The following is a 17,735-nucleotide window of genomic DNA, read 5'->3' as shown; positions in this document are numbered from 1 at the left end:
CTAGGGTATATTAGCCAAGTGGGCGGTAAACACCGCATAACATTCAGCACTGAGACTCCACCCACAGAGAAATCGCAGTGTTACCGCCCACTTGGTTAGTAGACCATAATTTGTATCAACACAGAGCTTATATCTTTGGAATAGCTGAACAGATTTGGATAGACTAAGTACTAAAATGCTCAGGGTGACAGCGCCGATCAGATGATAGATGTGATTAGAGTTTTCAGACCTGGTGACAAGTTCTCTTTAATTAGACTTACCCGACTGCCCCCTCCTTTCCATTCTTCTGGGGTGCCGTTTACAGCCGATGCTCCTTCCTCCACGCCATCTCGGACTCCGGTTTCTCCACAGGATGGACAACTCTGTTAAGAAGCAAAAGTCAAATATGTCATGATGAAAAGATGCTTAAAATCAGGGGCGTGTACAGAAATCATGGGATCCTATAGCCTAACTTTGGGACCCCACTAATCCTGAGAATGAAGAGAACGGAGCACCGCTGTACTGCAGCGATCTTACCCCGTACAGTGACCTTCCCCTACGACCACCGCGTCACTGCTTCATTCATATGAAAACTGGGTGACGGGGTATTATTTTTGCAAAAAGGAGATGCAATGTACCACCTGCACTGTGTCCCCTTCACTAAGGCTGCATGCACCCCCCAAGGGGGGTCCGATTTTATAGCAGAATGCACTTGGATGAGACTCAGATGACATGCGAGTGCCTTCCACCCCCATAATTTAATGTGGGGTCTATTATCATGGAGTAGGATGGGACCTCCTCGGTACTATGGTACCTCCTCTGCAGGACTGGACAAGACTTGGGCTAGGCCTTGCTCCCCATCCGCATTATTACGTTTGGTATATTTTTTGGCATGTAGGAGGAAACGGGGGAAATGCAAAGCAACAGTGCTGCCATAGTAGAAGTCGGCCTCCATTACTGACCACATTGCAACGTCCACCGAAGCCGTCGAGACATTCCAGGAGGTGGGATTTAATCGGATTTAGCGGTCCATGTATAGGGCTAAATCCAGCACTTCTCCTGTTGTGCGACTTTCATACCCCATAATAAACGTGTCATTGGATTGCAGGATTTGTGACACTGTACCAGGTCCCTAAAGTTACAAATGTGATGTTTGCTTGTGTTAGGCAGCTCTCTCTGCAGGAGGCCTGGGGACATTAATAGATTGGGATTCAATGTGAGCCTCATTAAGGCTTCTCTCCCTCCACACACCCATTGGGAGAAGCACCCGGGGGTGCTGTAATTAATTGCTGCTAATGAGGACAAAGGGTGGCAGGGGATTGTTCCTGGGGACAATCTCTTAGCATCCCACAGAGATCAAACCATTAACACTTCTCTGCCAGACACAGAATCCAGATGACATTTACGCCATTAACCGTACATGTGCAGGGTTCACTTGTTTTTTTATAACCTGATACTCCCCATCCCCCCACATCTGCCAACATCCATGTGATTCACGCATTGCACGGATCAGATGATCACTCACCTTGAGTCTTTCCATGTGAGAGCAATGAAGAAGTGAGTCACTGGCACTGTCTGCAATGAGGCCCCCCACGCCATGGGGGGTCTGCGAGCCGCTACCGGAGTCTGATCCTTCCTGGATAGGGAGCAAAGTCTGGGAGCAGCTGCAGCTGGGAACACGTGGCCTGCGCCCAGAGATCAGATAGGTCTTCAGGCCTGTAGGAAAGAGAGGAACATTGTTAGGTGCATTATATTTAGGGCACTATGGCTTTGTGTCTGTTATGGGGCCACTATGGTTAGCTCTGTTATGGGGCACAATATCACTGTTATGGGCACACTGCGACTAATTCTCTTTGATGCACTGATTCACATTTGAGGTGCACTGATCCATAGGTGTATTATGTGATTTCTCCCTGTGATCATGGTACACCAGTTTATTCGACACCCTCTGTTGTTCCATGATTTGCCCTTCACAGATGCAGACTTGGCATCGGCCTTGTGCCCGGTTACCGATTTACTTATTTTTTAATGATAAACTAAATTACCTGAAGGATTATCCACCACTTTACTAATACAGAGCCCCAATGGCCGCAGTCCTGCGATACAACATTACCAGCTTTGTTAAGCAGAACAGCTGCAGTAAAAATAAAACCTCAGCTACGAGTGTGCGTGAGAATGCGAGGCACAAAAATGCACATACAGTAAACTATGGCACAGCAGCTGTGCAAGGGGCGACCACTGGTGTGCAGTGCACTCACAGGACAGCAGGTGGCAGCACATACACAAGCACTTGTACTCCTGCTGTCACCAGGGATGGTGCATTGTCTAGTGCAGTATTTGCCACCCGGCTCCATGCACACAAAGGAATCGGTTTGGAAAATCCAGGGGACCGGGACTCCTTGTATCATAGTGATCTAGGGTGCCACAAGTCTCTGCCTGCCTGCGGCTTCAATCACTTGCACTGTATGTAGTATAGGATAGCAAATCTAAACAGAGGCAGGGACCCCCAAAGTCATAGGTCACTATGATACAAGGAGTCCTGGGCTCCTAAAGCTTTGGTGGGAGACTCCATTGCAGATTCCGACGAAATTCGGCAGAGAGAGAAAAGTCTTACATGGAGGACTGTACTCTCCACTGGTTTGAGTCTATGGGGTCACGGGTGTCTGCGGGTAACTGCTGTTTTAGCAGGCGAGCTATCCTGTTGCGTGTCATTGGAACAGAACGCAAAATCCTGCAATTTTCACTCTTGACCACTAAGCCTAATAATAGACTGACACGACACAAATATGAACCTAGCCTAACTGGGTTTGAGCCCAAAAATCTGACCGATATACGAAGAACACGTAAATTCCTCAGTGTCCCCGGGGCCTAAGTACATAGTTGTCTAGAAGTGGACACTGTCAGTAGCTACTTCTATACCTTTCAGCCCTCCCGTACAAATGCACATTGGGTTTGTCAGAGGAAGAAGGGAGGTTAGCCATTGCCAGACTCCTCTAGTGGTGGCTGATGTACCCAAGAACAGATGGATTGGACATGTTGAAACCGATCTGATCGATCCATCTCTCCCCCAACATCTATCATTAGGAGAGAGCGGGGACACCCCTACATTAAATGGTTGCCAGTTCCGCCTATAAATCCGGGGAGTAACTGCAGACAATGCAGTCACAACCAGGCCTAATGCACGTGACCGAGTGTGAAGGCTGATGCTTCTCCGAGGGGGGGGGGCGATCGGTGGTCCGTTCCATTCCAATGAACAAAGAGCAAGGTCCTGTCCTGTTGCGTGTCATTGGAACAGAACGCAAAATCCTGCAATTTTCACTCTTGACCACTAAGCCTAATAATAGACTGACACTTGCCAAATATGTAGGTATATTTCTTTGCAGCATTTACATCACACATAGGATTACAATAGAAGATAACACCTCTATAGATAACACCACTGACCCATCATCCACTACTGACCATAGATGATGTCACGGCTTATCTCTTCTCTCTCCCTCCACAGAACGTGTCTAGAAAACTCTCCCATAGACCTCAATGATTTGGCTCCAGTATTGGTCCTTATGGCCATGACTGTGCTGTAAAGCAGATCACTAAATGCTGATAAGAGAGCAAAGGAGAAGCTCGGGCAAGATGGCTGCCTCCATAATCATGGACAGAAAGTAGAATTAAAAAATTCTACAATCAGAAAATAAAAACAGATTAGAAAAAAAGTGATCGATACAATAAAAAAATAAAAGAAAAAAATTGGAGATATTCCCTTTAAGGATCGTCTGTCCAACTGGTGCCCCTCAGATGTAGTCTTTCCAGCGTCTCTTCTGGCGCACCCTCTTCCCTGTCAGCTCCATAGATTATAATAGATGACATCATGTTTTCAAGGGTATTCATCCCTCGATTACATACTCATAAGTGAAATGCAGCCGGCACTATGGAAAAACCTGGACAGCGCTGCCCGCGGGTGCCAATATCTCTAAATACATCTCTGTATTACATCACAGGAACACTCAGTCCTTCCCATCCTGCAGCACCGATAGAACTCGCCATCGGCCTCTTAAAGGGAAACGCAGGTCAAGATGGACTATGTTTCTTTAAGACATGGCCCCCACACGGTATTCTGCCTCCTTTACTGGCTCCAACACAGTATGACATAGAGTATCCCTGCTACAAGCCCCCATACAGTATAGTATCCCCCTTACAGGACCCCATATAGTAAGAGCTCCGGTTATAGGCCCCCATACACTAAGTGCTTCAGTAAGGCCCCAAAACAGTTACAGGCACCCATACAGTTTGCTATCCCCGAAAGAGGCCCTCATACAGTATACTGTCTCCATACAGACCCACATACAGTATACTATCCCCATTACAGGCCCCCATACAGTATATGATCCCCCTTACAGGCCCCATACAGTAAGTGCCCCCATTATAGGCCCCATATTGTATACTATCCCCATTACAGGCCCCCATACACTAAGAGCCCCATTATAGGCTCCCATACCATGTACTATCCCCCATTACAGGCCCGCATACAGTAAGTCCCCCATTATAGGCCCCCATACAGTAAGAGCCCCCATTATAGGCCCCATACTATATACTATACCCATTATAGGCCCCCCATACAGTAAGAGCCCCCATTATAGGCCCCATACTATATACTATACCCATTATAGGCCCCCCATACAGTAAGAGCCCCCATTATAGGCCCCCATACTGTGTACTATCCCCATTACAGGCCCCCATACAGTAAGTCCCCCATTATAGGCCCTCATACAGTAAGAGCCCCCATTATAGGCCCCCATACTATATACTATACCCATTATAGGCCCCCATACAGTGTACTATCCCCATTATAGGCCCCCATACAGTAAGTCCCCGATTATAGGCCCCCATACCATATACTATACCTATTACAGGCCCCCATACAGTAAGAGCCCCCATTATAGGCCCCCACACTGTGTACTATCCCCATTACAGGCCCCATACAGTAGGAGCCCCCATTATAGGCCCCCATACAGTAAGAGCCCCCATTATAGGCCCTCATACCATATGCTACACCCATTATAGGCCCCCATACAATAAATGCAGTCAGGTGTCCCCGCACAATATGGCGTCCCCCCCATACCAGGACCCACAGAGGTGCTTTAGGCCTCTACCCACTGGATTGCTCTATCAGGTAACAACTGATTTTCACTTACTTAATTCCAACCAGGGGTTGTTCCATATTATACCCTGACGCGACATTGCTGCGCCCCCTTGAGACCTAAGCAGAGGCGGCCATAGAGCGGGGATAGGTAAGTGAAAATCAGATGTTACCGGCTGGAGTAACCCAGCAAATAATGGCCTATAAAAAAAAAGCAATGGCATCCAGGCTCCCTAAGGTTGTGGGCCCCATGGCAGCCATGAAGACTTGGGCCCATTCATTGACAGCAAATAGAAACCTTTGAAGGGGTATTCTGGTCACAATACATAATCCCCTATCCTGTGCACTGGCTGGGTGGTGGAGGTTCGAGCAATGGGACCAATGATCACATGAATGGGGGCGTCGTTTTACCCCTAAGTTTAAATGGACCATGAATGGGCTTAAAGGGGTAGTCCTATTACAGACACCTATATACTGTATACTCCCCCCTGGATAGGGGATAAGTGTCACATTGCTGGGATAATAGTGTCTGTAGTAGGATAAAACCCCTTTATCTCCATCGGACTTCCACCATTCCTAAGATGCCAAGGTTAAGGGGTAAGTTGATGTAAGCGGAATGCCCCTTTAAGTCAATAAATTTTTATTACACAGTAGTTGAACTTTTGTTCTACATAAGACTAGACAAGCAATTCTCAGGCGGCCATATTTCCTGTCCCCTTGTCATCGGCAGCTACTCATTACTTGATGTCACGTGAAGGATGTCACGCTCGCTTATAATACAAAGCAGCGTCTCAAGTCTCGCCTGACAACACAGAACATCCTTGTAATTATATCTTGTACTTCAGGATGATTCTTATGCAATATAAATCACGAGCAGAGAAGAGCCGGATCCCTGTGAGTTATAGAGACGTCAGGTGTAAATCACACATAGGCCCTAAATCAGACGTATAAGGAAACGGAATGAACCAGAGACATCTGCATCATCTTCACCACAAGAGGGGATCACTGTGAGGAATGGCCGAGAAGACTCAGAGGTTGTCAGGACACCTCCCCCACCCTGGAGGACACCAGAACACACATCTCATCTGACTGCAGTCCATCATGGAACTGAATGTTAGGACTATTAGCTCCATCCTAAAATATCCGAATAGATCGCCTCTATCAAGATCCAGTGTAGTAGAGATAGTCATCACACCATCAGCAGAAGATAAGTCATATAAAATACACTGCAGTATAGTGAGCAGAATAGTGAGCGCAGCTCTGGAGTATAATACAGGATAAGTAATGTAATGTATGTACACAGTGACTGCACCAGCAGAATAGTGAGCGCAGCTCTGGAGTATAATACAGGATAAGTAATGTAATGTACACAGTGACTGTACCAGCAGAATAGTGAGCGCAGCTCTGGAGTATAATACAGGATAAGTAATGTAATGTATGTACACAGTGACTGCACCAGCAGAATAGTGAGCGCAGCTCTGGAGTATAATACAGGATAAGTAATGTAATGTATGTACACAGTGACTGCACCAGCAGAATAGTGAGCGCAGCTCTGGAGTATAATACAGGATAAGTAATGTAATGTATGTACACAGTGACTGTACCAGCAGAATAGTGAGCGCAGCTCTGGAGTATAATACAGGATAAGTAATGTAATGTATGTACACAGTGACTGCACCAGCAGAATAGTTAGCGCAGCTCTGGAGTATAATACAGGATAAGTAATGTAATGTATGTACACAGTGACTGCACCAGCAGAATAGTGAGCGCAGCTCTGGAGTATAATACAGGATAAGTAATGTAATGTATGTACACAGTGACTGCACCAGCAGAATAGTGAGCGCAGCTCTGGAGTATAATACAGGATAAGTAATGTAATGTATGTACACAGTGACTGTACCAGCAGAATAGTGAGCGCAGCTCTGGAGTATAATACAGGATAAGTAATGTAATGTATGTACACAGTGACTGCACCAGCAGAATAGTTAGCGCAGCTCTGGAGTATAATACAGGATAAGTAATGTAATGTATGTACACAGTGACTGCACCAGCAGAATAGTGAGCGCAGCTCTGGAGTATAATACAGGATAAGTAATTTTAGATCATTTGTTTTTGAATTTCCCATGTCATTATGTATATTAGATTAAAAAAAAAAAAAAGTACAAAATCCTGCAATTTTCACTCTAGCCACTATCCCTAATTATGTTGGATTTTATGTTGGGGAGTAACTACAGACAATGCAGTCGCAACCAGGCCCAGAAGTCTTAGTCCTAATGCACACGACCAAGTACGCAGGCTGATGCACTTCCGAGCGGGGCGTCCGGTGGTCTGTTCTGTTCCGCAAGTGTCTTAGGGATTGCTAGTTAAGTAATTTTCTATCTCTTCTGGATAAGTAGCTCCAGAAATGGAATATCACTTCGGCCTAATGGTTCGCCTCTGAAGCTTTTGAGGTTTAGAGTCTTTTAATGGTGTTTTAGACATTCAGACATCTTTAAAGATTTATGTATGACAGATGTGACTTTTTCTGGGCAAAGCTTTATTTCCTCGCTATTCATCACAGGCAAGAGTCACGGCTATATCCAGTGGAAATAAATCTAAAGTAGTAAACTATGACAGCTGCGGGCGTCACATCTCGAAAATATCAGCTCCTTCTTTTATCACTTTCTATGCGTCCGTGTCTTATATAAACTGTGCGCATATAATAGATAAAAATTAGAAATATAGTGACCATAACCAACCTTACCTTCTATAGTTGCCACATAGTGATGACCAGCATCAAACAGGTTAAAGGGGGTCAAAATGACCCCCCAAATCAATAATAGTATCATGTAGAGACCTTTAATAGATGTGGAAACCTATCCTAATGGCCACAAACTGATGAGGCAAAACAGAGATAATCACCTTTTCATGGATGTGCCAATCAGCTGGCAAGTGCACTAGAGGCGGGGCCTGATTTGCCTACAGGGAGCCATGATGCAGGCAAAGGTTGAAAATATCAAGGGGCAATGATGGGAAGCAATGCAAGAGGAGAGCCAGAGCATTTGTAGGCAAATCTGTCAAATCAGGCTCCGCCTCCAGTGCACTTGCAGGTTGATTTGTAGATCTTAAAATGATGATCATCTCTGCATTGCTTTATTGGTTTGGGGTATAAAGGTATGTTTCTGCTCCTATTTAGGGCCCCTATATGGCACTATTATTGGTTTCGGGTCATTAAACAATGTCATATGTTGATCAAATTATACTTCAATATAGTGCTAGATAAAAGTACCACTACGATATACTGTCCAGTGCCTAAGGAGCAGTAAAACATACTGTAATACCGCCATATAGTACTCAACTAATAGCAACATACACTGACCAAATAGTCTCATATATAGAGGAATCTAATAACAGAGCGACACAATGTGCAATAATACTGCTAAATGGTGGTTCTTAAAGGGGCAATGCTCTTTCTTATACACTCGTGAACCCCTATTGAAGTGTATATAATATTTCTGAAATCCAAGAATAACTTGAGCCGCTATCCTTTGTTCCATCTGTTCGGCCTCCTCTTATCTGCGTGCGCTGTATACTCCCGCCATGCCGTGCATGTGTTTCTTTTGCTCAGGCGGCCTATACCGTGTCAGATCTGCATTTAATGCATTCTGTCAGATGAGCGTTGGCTGGATAGACAGAGGTGACAGCTGAGAGCAGGCGAGGGCCTTGTGTCACTGAGACCTGTCGGTGTGAAAGGGACACTTGTGTCTTCATGTATATTTCACAAAGCTTAAGCGTTCAGCAGATACATGAGTAATGAGGAGGGAGGGAATGGCACCGAGCCAAGGAGAAGCGGGCGAGAGGGAGAGAGCCACCGAAACAGAGGGACGAGGCAGGCGGAATGGGAGAAAGGAGTGGGAAGGGAAAGCACAAGGGGTTAAAAAGATATAGCAATATTCAGCGGTGAATGACCAATGCTATGAGGCCAGGCATGGCTGAGCGTTCCTTCACTGGGCAAAGAACCCGTTTTCTGCCCTAGCCGTGTATTGGAGTACCCTGGCAATGCCATCCCCCCAATAGCCATGCCCTTACATGAAGCTGGCACTCAGATGCACTAAAATACTAAAATTTGCCCCTCACTAGTGTTGGACTGAAGTTCCTAGGACCCACCAGATGAAATGATTTTGAGAGCCCATCCTCCGACATCCCCTGATTTACCCAAATGTTCGAGTCTGGGCCCACTGGAGGGTCCTCTGCTACTCTGATGGGCCTGTCGGACACTGCCCCTCACTCCTGCCCCAGCACAACACAGTCCTTGCACCATCGCAGAGGTGTAACTAGAATAACTTGCCAACTCTACCAGAATGTCCAGGAGACTCCCAAAAAAAGGAGTGACCCCTCTGGCCTGGTTGAACGCTCCTGGGGTAGCAGTCATTTTATATGTGACTTTGCTACTTTATGTGCCAGTCATGCCAAAAAAACACATTATGTCACAAGAGCCACCGCGTTGCGATGTATGGGGCAACGCAGTGGCTCAGTGGTTAGCACTGTAGCCTTGCACCGCTGGAGTCCTAGGTTCGAATCCTTCCAGGAACAATATCTGCAAGGAGTTTGTATGTTCTTCCCGTGATTGCATGGATTTCAATCATTCTATAATGGCGCACCACTCTCCTGAACCCTTCTGCATCAATGGTGGCAAGTATTGACTCTCCTAGGCCCTAATACAAAATCTGAAACCGAGCCCCCGCTATGTGACACATATAATACTGGGGTGTTATTATGTTGTAATGAGGCACTTGGGCCCCCTCAGTCTTTAGGGCCCATCAGCAACTGTTACCTCTGCACCCCTTAGAGCTACGCCCCTGCCCTACCCGCTATGTTGGGCCAGTAAGCTAGACAGCACGCCAAGGGAACATACGTGGTTGGGTGTTTTTTTTAGTGTTGGATTGCCCCCACCAAACAGTCTTTCAACCATATGTAAAGAGACAGATTTAGGGGACACAGCAATACCCCAGAACTAAGAACAAGGGATCATAGAGCGTAAGCTCCGCAGACCAGAGCTCAACAAGAAAAGTTCCGCTTCTGCCAGTTTAGTCCGGACTTACTGAATCGTCTTTGATTAGTGACCCAGCTGCCAGTGTCAGGCCTAGAGCCAAAACACACAGACAGGAAAGCCGCAGAAATGGGTGTGTGAAGGGCAGCGGGGGAGGCATACAGTACACCGGGACAGAATCATTTATTCTGCATAGCTCCACAAGCCCACATCTGATAGACTGCAGACCAGAGTTCATCTGTATGCTGGGATTGTCACCCCGTGTGGGCGACGGCTATCTTCTCTGATTCCCCGTAAACATGCATTTTTGGCTTGAACAAGAGGGCATGTTATTTGGATAAGGGAAAGGAGATGAGGGTCGGATAGGGTAAAATCTACCCTGTCAGCAGTACGCCCAGATATCTAATGTAAAGTATGGGGCATAGTAATAGGGTGGTTATACAATAATAGTGCCCAATATTGTACGTTCTGTTGGTGCACCATATGGTACTTCCATACAGTGTATAGATCATTATATAAGTGCCTTACAGTTAGAAGACTAAATACCAGGGCCGTATTTAGGCCGAATAACATAGGTACCCCCCAAATAACAATCTTATACAGTGCCCCAGTAATAGTGCCCCAAGACCTACAGGAAGATCATACATTGCTCAAATAATATCAGGGATCCAAATACAGCATGTATATTCATATCTTGTGTACAGCTGGTCTTCATGGCTACTATCATGACATATCATTGTAAAGCGTGATGGGTCTCCAATGCCTAACGAACGGGTCCTGCCCCAGACACCATGACTGGTGGTGATCTACGTATTGATTGGTCCATGCCAACATAAGAATGCATTACAGGTGGTCTCAGGTGTACAATCTTAGCTTGGGTCCCCTTTTCACGACTCTCAGTCACTTTCTATTTGGGCCCAGACCACCATGATGTCTTAGGTTTATAAATGTGCAGGGGATACGGCTCCGCGTGCAGAACGCATTATGTCTTTTATTTTTTACTAAACACCTTCACCGAAAAACTGAATAGAATAAATATAAATAAAAATAAATAGAATAAAGAAATCAATACTTATAAATAACTTATTATCCGCTTTTAACCATTCTGCGGCCAGCAGCGAGAAAGCTCCTAGAATACCCGACACGACAGCTTGCAGCCTGGAGCCATTTCACGACCAGCCGAGAGAGCAGGCCGCGCATGTGAGGTCAGGTGGCTGCCTGACAGAGGTGACACTGCAGACGTTGGCCGCCGCACAAGACTCAGAATCTTCCCAGTCACGCTTACGAGAATCCGTTTTTTTTTTTTTATAGTGATGGATGAATTTTGTTCTGGCAGAAGGAATGACATGGGACTGGGGTGGGGACAGAATAAAGGGCCGTTCATACAGAGGAATTTTTTATTGTGCGGTTTATGAATTTTTTGCAACGGTACCGTATATACTGCATATGGTATATGGAAAAGGCAAAGGCGACACAGTAGAGTAAAAAATATTGAGACTTAAATTTGCCCTGAGAAATTCTGGGACACTTAGTGCAATGGTGACATCAGTGACGGAGGAAGTAGCTGGCGTCTTCTGCAATTTTATTATCCTATAGACACTGCCTGAGATATAACTGCACAAAAAGAAGGCTCAGACGTGGACATTTTAGCAAATAATAATGGCGGTTTTCTATTCTGCTCCCGCAACATTTTTTTTGTTTAGATTCCTTGAACTATTCTTTAAGTAAGAAGCGACCTCAAAGTAACACTAACAATCCATTGCAACCCTCCCTCTTCCCGGGTGACTGCGTGGCATAGTGCCAGCCTCAGGGACACAGCCATGTAATTACTACAGTCCTTGCTCAGTGCCCTATTGTTCTTGCCTCAGGCAGGCGCACGTTCCTCTCAACCTCCTCCTTGGCAGAACCTGACACCTTTTGGCTCCCTCTGAAAGCATTTAGCAATACAGGCTGCTCTCCTGCACTCTCCACACATTGCAAGTCGCTTCTTGGGATACAAAAACTGCAATAACTGATCTTCTATCTCACCAGAGACCGCAGGCCTCATCTATGGCAATGAGGATAAAAATTGTGGAAAATTTCCCATAGCAATCAGTAAAATAGGCCAAAGAGAAAGGTTTGAAAATGGCGGACACCCAGTGGACTCCATTATAGTCAATGGGATACGTCGGCGTCCATCTGTGACTGCCGCAGCCTCTTAAGGTTATGTACAGAAGGCAGAATTTGTGGTGGTCTCCAAAAACTGGCCCGAATCAACCTCATGTTACTTTCAATAGGAGACCTGCGGCAAAAATCTGTGACGTCTTTGGTTTCTTGCCATGGCTTCCACAGGCAAGGATTTTGAGGTGCGAAATTACACCCCAAAATTAGAGGAATACTCTGCCCTGAGTCTGCCTCCCATTGGGAAAAAGTAAGTGCTGCAGACTCCATGGCTGATTCTGCCCCTCAAGACGCCCCCATTCATTTGGGCTTCGTTATCTATGGAGAACGTAATGTGATGCCGATGCTCTCTGTGGGAGTCTGGAAAATAAAGAGGAATCCAAGGCGGGCGTCCGTCTAAAATTCCTCTTCATTTTCTGACGTCTGGATGGGCCTCCAATTGCTTTGCAGATTCTGCCGTATGAACCTAGCATAAGTGGGTGGGTGAGGCCTACTTGACTATGGCGTACCCTATACTATACTATCTGCCATAAATGACCCCTAGTAGGTGATGACCCTGTTACAATTTTTGCTTTGGGCTCCGTCCCCATCCCTCCGTGTGAATGGCGACACCAGATCTCCACAAGGGCCTGGAGATCCAGTGTTGTCACCCGATGGCAGTAGTTCCTGTTGATAAGGAGCATCCTGGACGTATCTGGCTCTCGGAGATAAAGGGATGTGTCTTGGTGACAGATGCCCTTTAAGCAGCTCGGCGGTGTTACCTGCGCCCCGTCTGCATTTCACTTTCCTGTGGAAAACATATTAAAGTGATTGGCTTTTGTGTGGGAACAGAGAACTCCGTCTGACTCTCCGACTAATGACAAATACTGCGCACACAACAAGCACGAAGAAAATATTGGGGCTTTGAGGTCTGACAGACTGTCTGCCAAAAATCCATTAGAAAAGGTTTGCATGCTCGCTGCTGTAATCGAGTCGCTGGCTTTTTCAGTAATATGTCTGCTCTGTGCACATGCCGGGAATCACACAGATTTTGTTTATGTGTGTGCAGACTATGCTAGTGCAAATAAGAAAAAGCTGGCCCTGGTAATGGGATATCAGCATTACACTTAAAGGGGTATTGCATTTTGACGTAAAACTGTATATGGGTCATAATTTGCAGCATTCTGACTGTTGTCCATAAGACACACGTATTGTTCAATGGTACGTGGACAATTCAGTCCACTGGTACCTGGAGTACTGACAGGGCCATCTATAACATGAAGACTGAGACCTCCACGATCCTGAGAAGAAGAGGGGTAATTGCACCCTGTTGCAAATTTAGCCTGACTGCAGCCAGACTGAATGTAGTCATGTCGCTTGGTGGATGGACAAACCCATGCTCCTAGTCATGAGGTCAGTCTCTCCTTTATAGCTGACTACATGTGAATTACAGGTTGCACCATCACATCCCTCTAGACAACTCTCAGACCCTTCCCCTCATATGTTCCCGCATATATAGTGAGATGCTAAAGCTATAAATTCTTCTGTATAAAAGGTAGAAGGAGTGTGATATAGTAAAAAAAATCCATATAATAAGAAGCTACAGAGTTATAAGTAACTCTGTCTGTGAGTGCTGAGTGCAGAATCTCCAGTTTATTTCTCCCATGCCATCTGCTTGCAATAATTGACAGGGAGAAATCTATCACAAGCAGGAGGCAGGGGAAGAGGTTACATAGTACACACCGAGATTCTACAGAGGGATTTAGGGGACAGACATTCTACGTTGTGGATCTATGACCTGCTGCCCTCAGGATTCAGCATAGAACGAGACTTGTGATAAGGCAAGTCAGATGCATGATGGGAAAATTAGTCTGCAATATGGAAACCATATCGGAGGGGTTCAGAGGATCAAAGTGATAGACAGTCCACTGTATATGCCATGAATGCCTGATCCAATTCTGGGACCCACAGCTGTTTCAAGAATAGCAATTCCCACAATCTTGTAAAGGGAGAAATGGTCACCCATGTGCAGAGCTTTCTATTTACTTGTATGGGAGGTCCAAAAATAGTGCAAAGGACCACCAGAGCATCTGTGCTGGATCTGCAGGGGACTGAAGAGGTGAGCATTATTTTATTTTTTGTTTTATATTTGCAGCTTTTTTTTTTACAACGACACAAAGGGAACCTGTCATCTGTGTCTGAACTAATGGCTGGTGCGGTGGCCCTTGTAACCAGCATTCCTAACATGCCATTGTTAAAATCCGCTATGCCACATTCTGCCAGTAAAACAAAGTTTAGTTTTAGTGGGCACTGTGTAAGTCACATACCATAGTCACAGCATTCAATATAGATCAGTGAATATAGGAATGTATTTATATGGCAATGTACCCGCCGCTACACACTGTAAGTCCCCATGTTACATGAGTCGTATAGACAATGGAGGGGTAATGCAGCCAGTATGGACCCACTGCGCCACTAAACCGGTTTGATTTTTGGTTTCAAAGGTCTCCTTGTTTTGATGGGATGTGATCAGTAGACAAGCCAAGGTTGAGGCAAGTGGAGTTCTTTCTTAATGGTACAGGCTGAGGTCAGGGATGGTAGAACAGGTTCATAAAAAGACAACCAAGCACAGGTTGGGGTAGACAGTTCAGGTTCAGATACCAAGCAGAGGTTAGGGTAGGCAGCACAGGTTCAGATAGGAGTAACCAGGCAGAGGTTGGGGCAGGTGGAACAGGTTCAGATACCAAGCAGAGGTTGGGGTAGACAGGATCAGATATGAGTAACCAGGCAGAGGTTGACTTAGGCAGCACAGGATCAGATACAGGTAACCAGGCAGAGGTTGAGGCAGGCAGCACAGGTTCAGATACGGGTAACCAGGCAGAGGTTGGGGTAGACAGCACAGGATCAGATACAGGTAACCAGGCAGAGGTTGGGGCAGGCAGCACAAGTTCACATATGGGTAAACAGACAGCAGCCAGAAATTGAGCAGCCACTATCCAAACACCTTCACATGGACATTCGGATCATTACAATCAGGAAGGTGCTTAATTAACCCTAAGTACCTGGACAGGGAACACACCACTGGCTGTGCATGCTGGCCCTTTAAGAAGCAGCAGGAGAACATGGTGGAGACCAGTAGAAGTGGCAAAGCAGCAGACACCGCCTGACTCTGCAAGGAAAATTCACTTCAGTGGCTGCTCCAGAATTCTGACCTAAAATAGTCATATTTCTGGTGCCTTTTAAAGTGCATTTAGTTTTAGACCATTTTTAAGACAAGCTTGACAAGGCACCATGGGCATTCATATAGGAATTCTATAGACGCACCAGATTTATCCTCCAGCATCAGTCACTACGACAAGTCTGACTATATTCGTAAATGTTGACCATTGTATAGTTAACCAAGACGTATACAGGTAGCGGCCGAAAATATACCCTACATACAAACATGTATGCATGTACAAAAAGTGCAGACGGGTGTATTTTTGTGCATATCTATTGACAATGTGCGTTCTTTGTTTTGCTTGGTAAGGGTTAATGACTGCACATGCCCATTTGGCCCAGAGGAACCCCCTTCCCCCATAGAGGGAGTCTGCTCACCAGCTGCAGGAAAGGATCCTCTGCCTTTTATGGCCCAAGATGTCAAGGTGAGAGGAGGAAACGCAGAGTTGGAAGAGGAGGGGGGGGGGGGGGGGGTCATCCATGATTTTATTAAACGCCCTGCAATTCCTGTCTGTGCAATGTTATAGCAGCAGAAAATCCCTCTGTTCTGCCGCAGGGGAGAGAAGGGTTAATAAAGGATTGATGCTCCGCACATAATGGGGTCATTAGGAGGATGCACTGCAGAAATGGGATGCCCTGTAAAGGCATGAACATTAATCCTCCAGAAATACGGGGTCATTATTAGCCAAATACTTCTCTTACATGAAATCAATAGGGTTGATGATCTGGAGACATGGCTGTGTCATTACGGCAATGCTCTGCGGGGATTAGCGCGATGCTCTGCAGAGATACTTGGGTCTAGCCAGTCGGTATAATATGGGGAACACTGGGCCATATTGGGGTGAACGAGAGAGCCAAAGCCTAACTTGCAGTAGGGTATATACCGGACTATAGCAGGAATTGTACATGTCAGTGAAATATACTGATTTATAATGTGTTTGACCATAGTATATACACATGATATACAGATGGAAATTCCTATCCAAATATGTACCCGGATAGCCAATACCATTGTATACCTAATTTATAGTGATGGGGAGAACCAGGCCTCCATGGAATTTGTATCCTTGGCCCCGGGGAAATGTATACATATAATACAGGCTTCTTCATCGCCGTCTTTATATAACCTATGGATGAGGCCGGGTTTCTAGAAAACATCCACAGCGAATGTAAGAAGCTCAAGGATTATCCCACAACTTAGAGGGACATTTAAAGTGAAACTCTACTTGTATGAGCTTTACAGGATTTATAGTGTTAATAGCGGCCATAATCTAATTACAGCACAAGAGCTCATGGATTACGGCTCGAGTTGTACGGAGCCCTAGTACATAGAAGTCTATGGACATTACTGTACCCTTATGCCTCCAATTCAATGGCAAGGTCCACCACAGAATATATTATGATGGTACTCTACCCAGAAGTGCGAACGAGGACTCCATGACCCCCGTACAGGCTTTGTGCCATGAAGTCTTACTCAGAGGTAGCCTGTCTTCTGACGACTGAGCTAAGGGGCTGCCAAAGGTATATGGGAGCAACTTATTTTTCTCTCCGTACTCATTTTTTTTTTTCTTTCAGCTGAACCAAGCATACATATGGAGAATTTAGGAGGAAGAGAACCAAGTATGCATGTGTATAGAGAAGTCAGGAGGAACAGAACCAAGCATGCCTGTTTATGGAGAGGCCAGCAGGAACAGAACCAAGCATGCCTGTATATGGAGAGGCCAGGAGGAACAGAACCAAGCATGCCTGTATATGGAGAGGCCAGGAGGAACAGAACCAAATAAGCATATGTGTAGAGAAGTCAGGAGAACCAGAACCAAGTATGCCTGTATATAAAGAGGCCAGGAGGAACAGAACCAAGCATGCCTGTATATGGAGAGGTCAGGAGGAACAGAACCAAGCATGCATGTGTATGGAGAGGCCAGGAGGAACAGAACCAAGCATGCATGTGTATGGAGAGGCCAGGAGGACCAGAACCAAGCATGCATGTGTATGGAGAGGCCAGGAGGAACAGAACCAAGCATGCATGTGTATGGAGAGGCCAGGAGGACCAGAACCAAGCATGCATGTGTATGGAGAGGCCAGGAGGAACAGAACCAAGCATGCATGTGTATGGAGAGGCCAGGAGGACCAGAACCAAGCATGCATGTTTATGGAGAGGTCAGGAGGACCAGAACCAAGCATACCTGTATATGGAGAGGCCAGCAGGAACAGAACCAAGCATGCCTGTAT

General features: G+C 45.9%; 1 protein-coding gene across 1 annotated transcript in view; it reads right to left on the bottom strand.

Annotated features, from left to right (window-relative positions):
* The window catches only part of ADCY9 (adenylate cyclase 9), a 53,998-nt gene that overhangs the window by 14,551 nt on the left and 21,712 nt on the right, over positions 1-17,735 (bottom strand). Inside the window, exons 2-3 of the mRNA XM_075284073.1 lie at positions 1,505-1,695; positions 261-362 (exon numbers count right to left, since the gene is read on the bottom strand). Coding sequence (XP_075140174.1) covers positions 261-362; positions 1,505-1,695 — 293 coding nt within the window. The remainder of the gene's footprint in view (positions 1-260; positions 363-1,504; positions 1,696-17,735) is intronic.

Source organism: Leptodactylus fuscus, chromosome 8, assembly GCF_031893055.1.
Source record: "Leptodactylus fuscus isolate aLepFus1 chromosome 8, aLepFus1.hap2, whole genome shotgun sequence".
Lineage (NCBI taxonomy): Eukaryota > Metazoa > Chordata > Amphibia > Anura > Leptodactylidae > Leptodactylus > Leptodactylus fuscus.
Note: the sequence above shows the minus strand (reverse complement) of the source record. Positions and strands in the feature narration are given on the sequence as shown.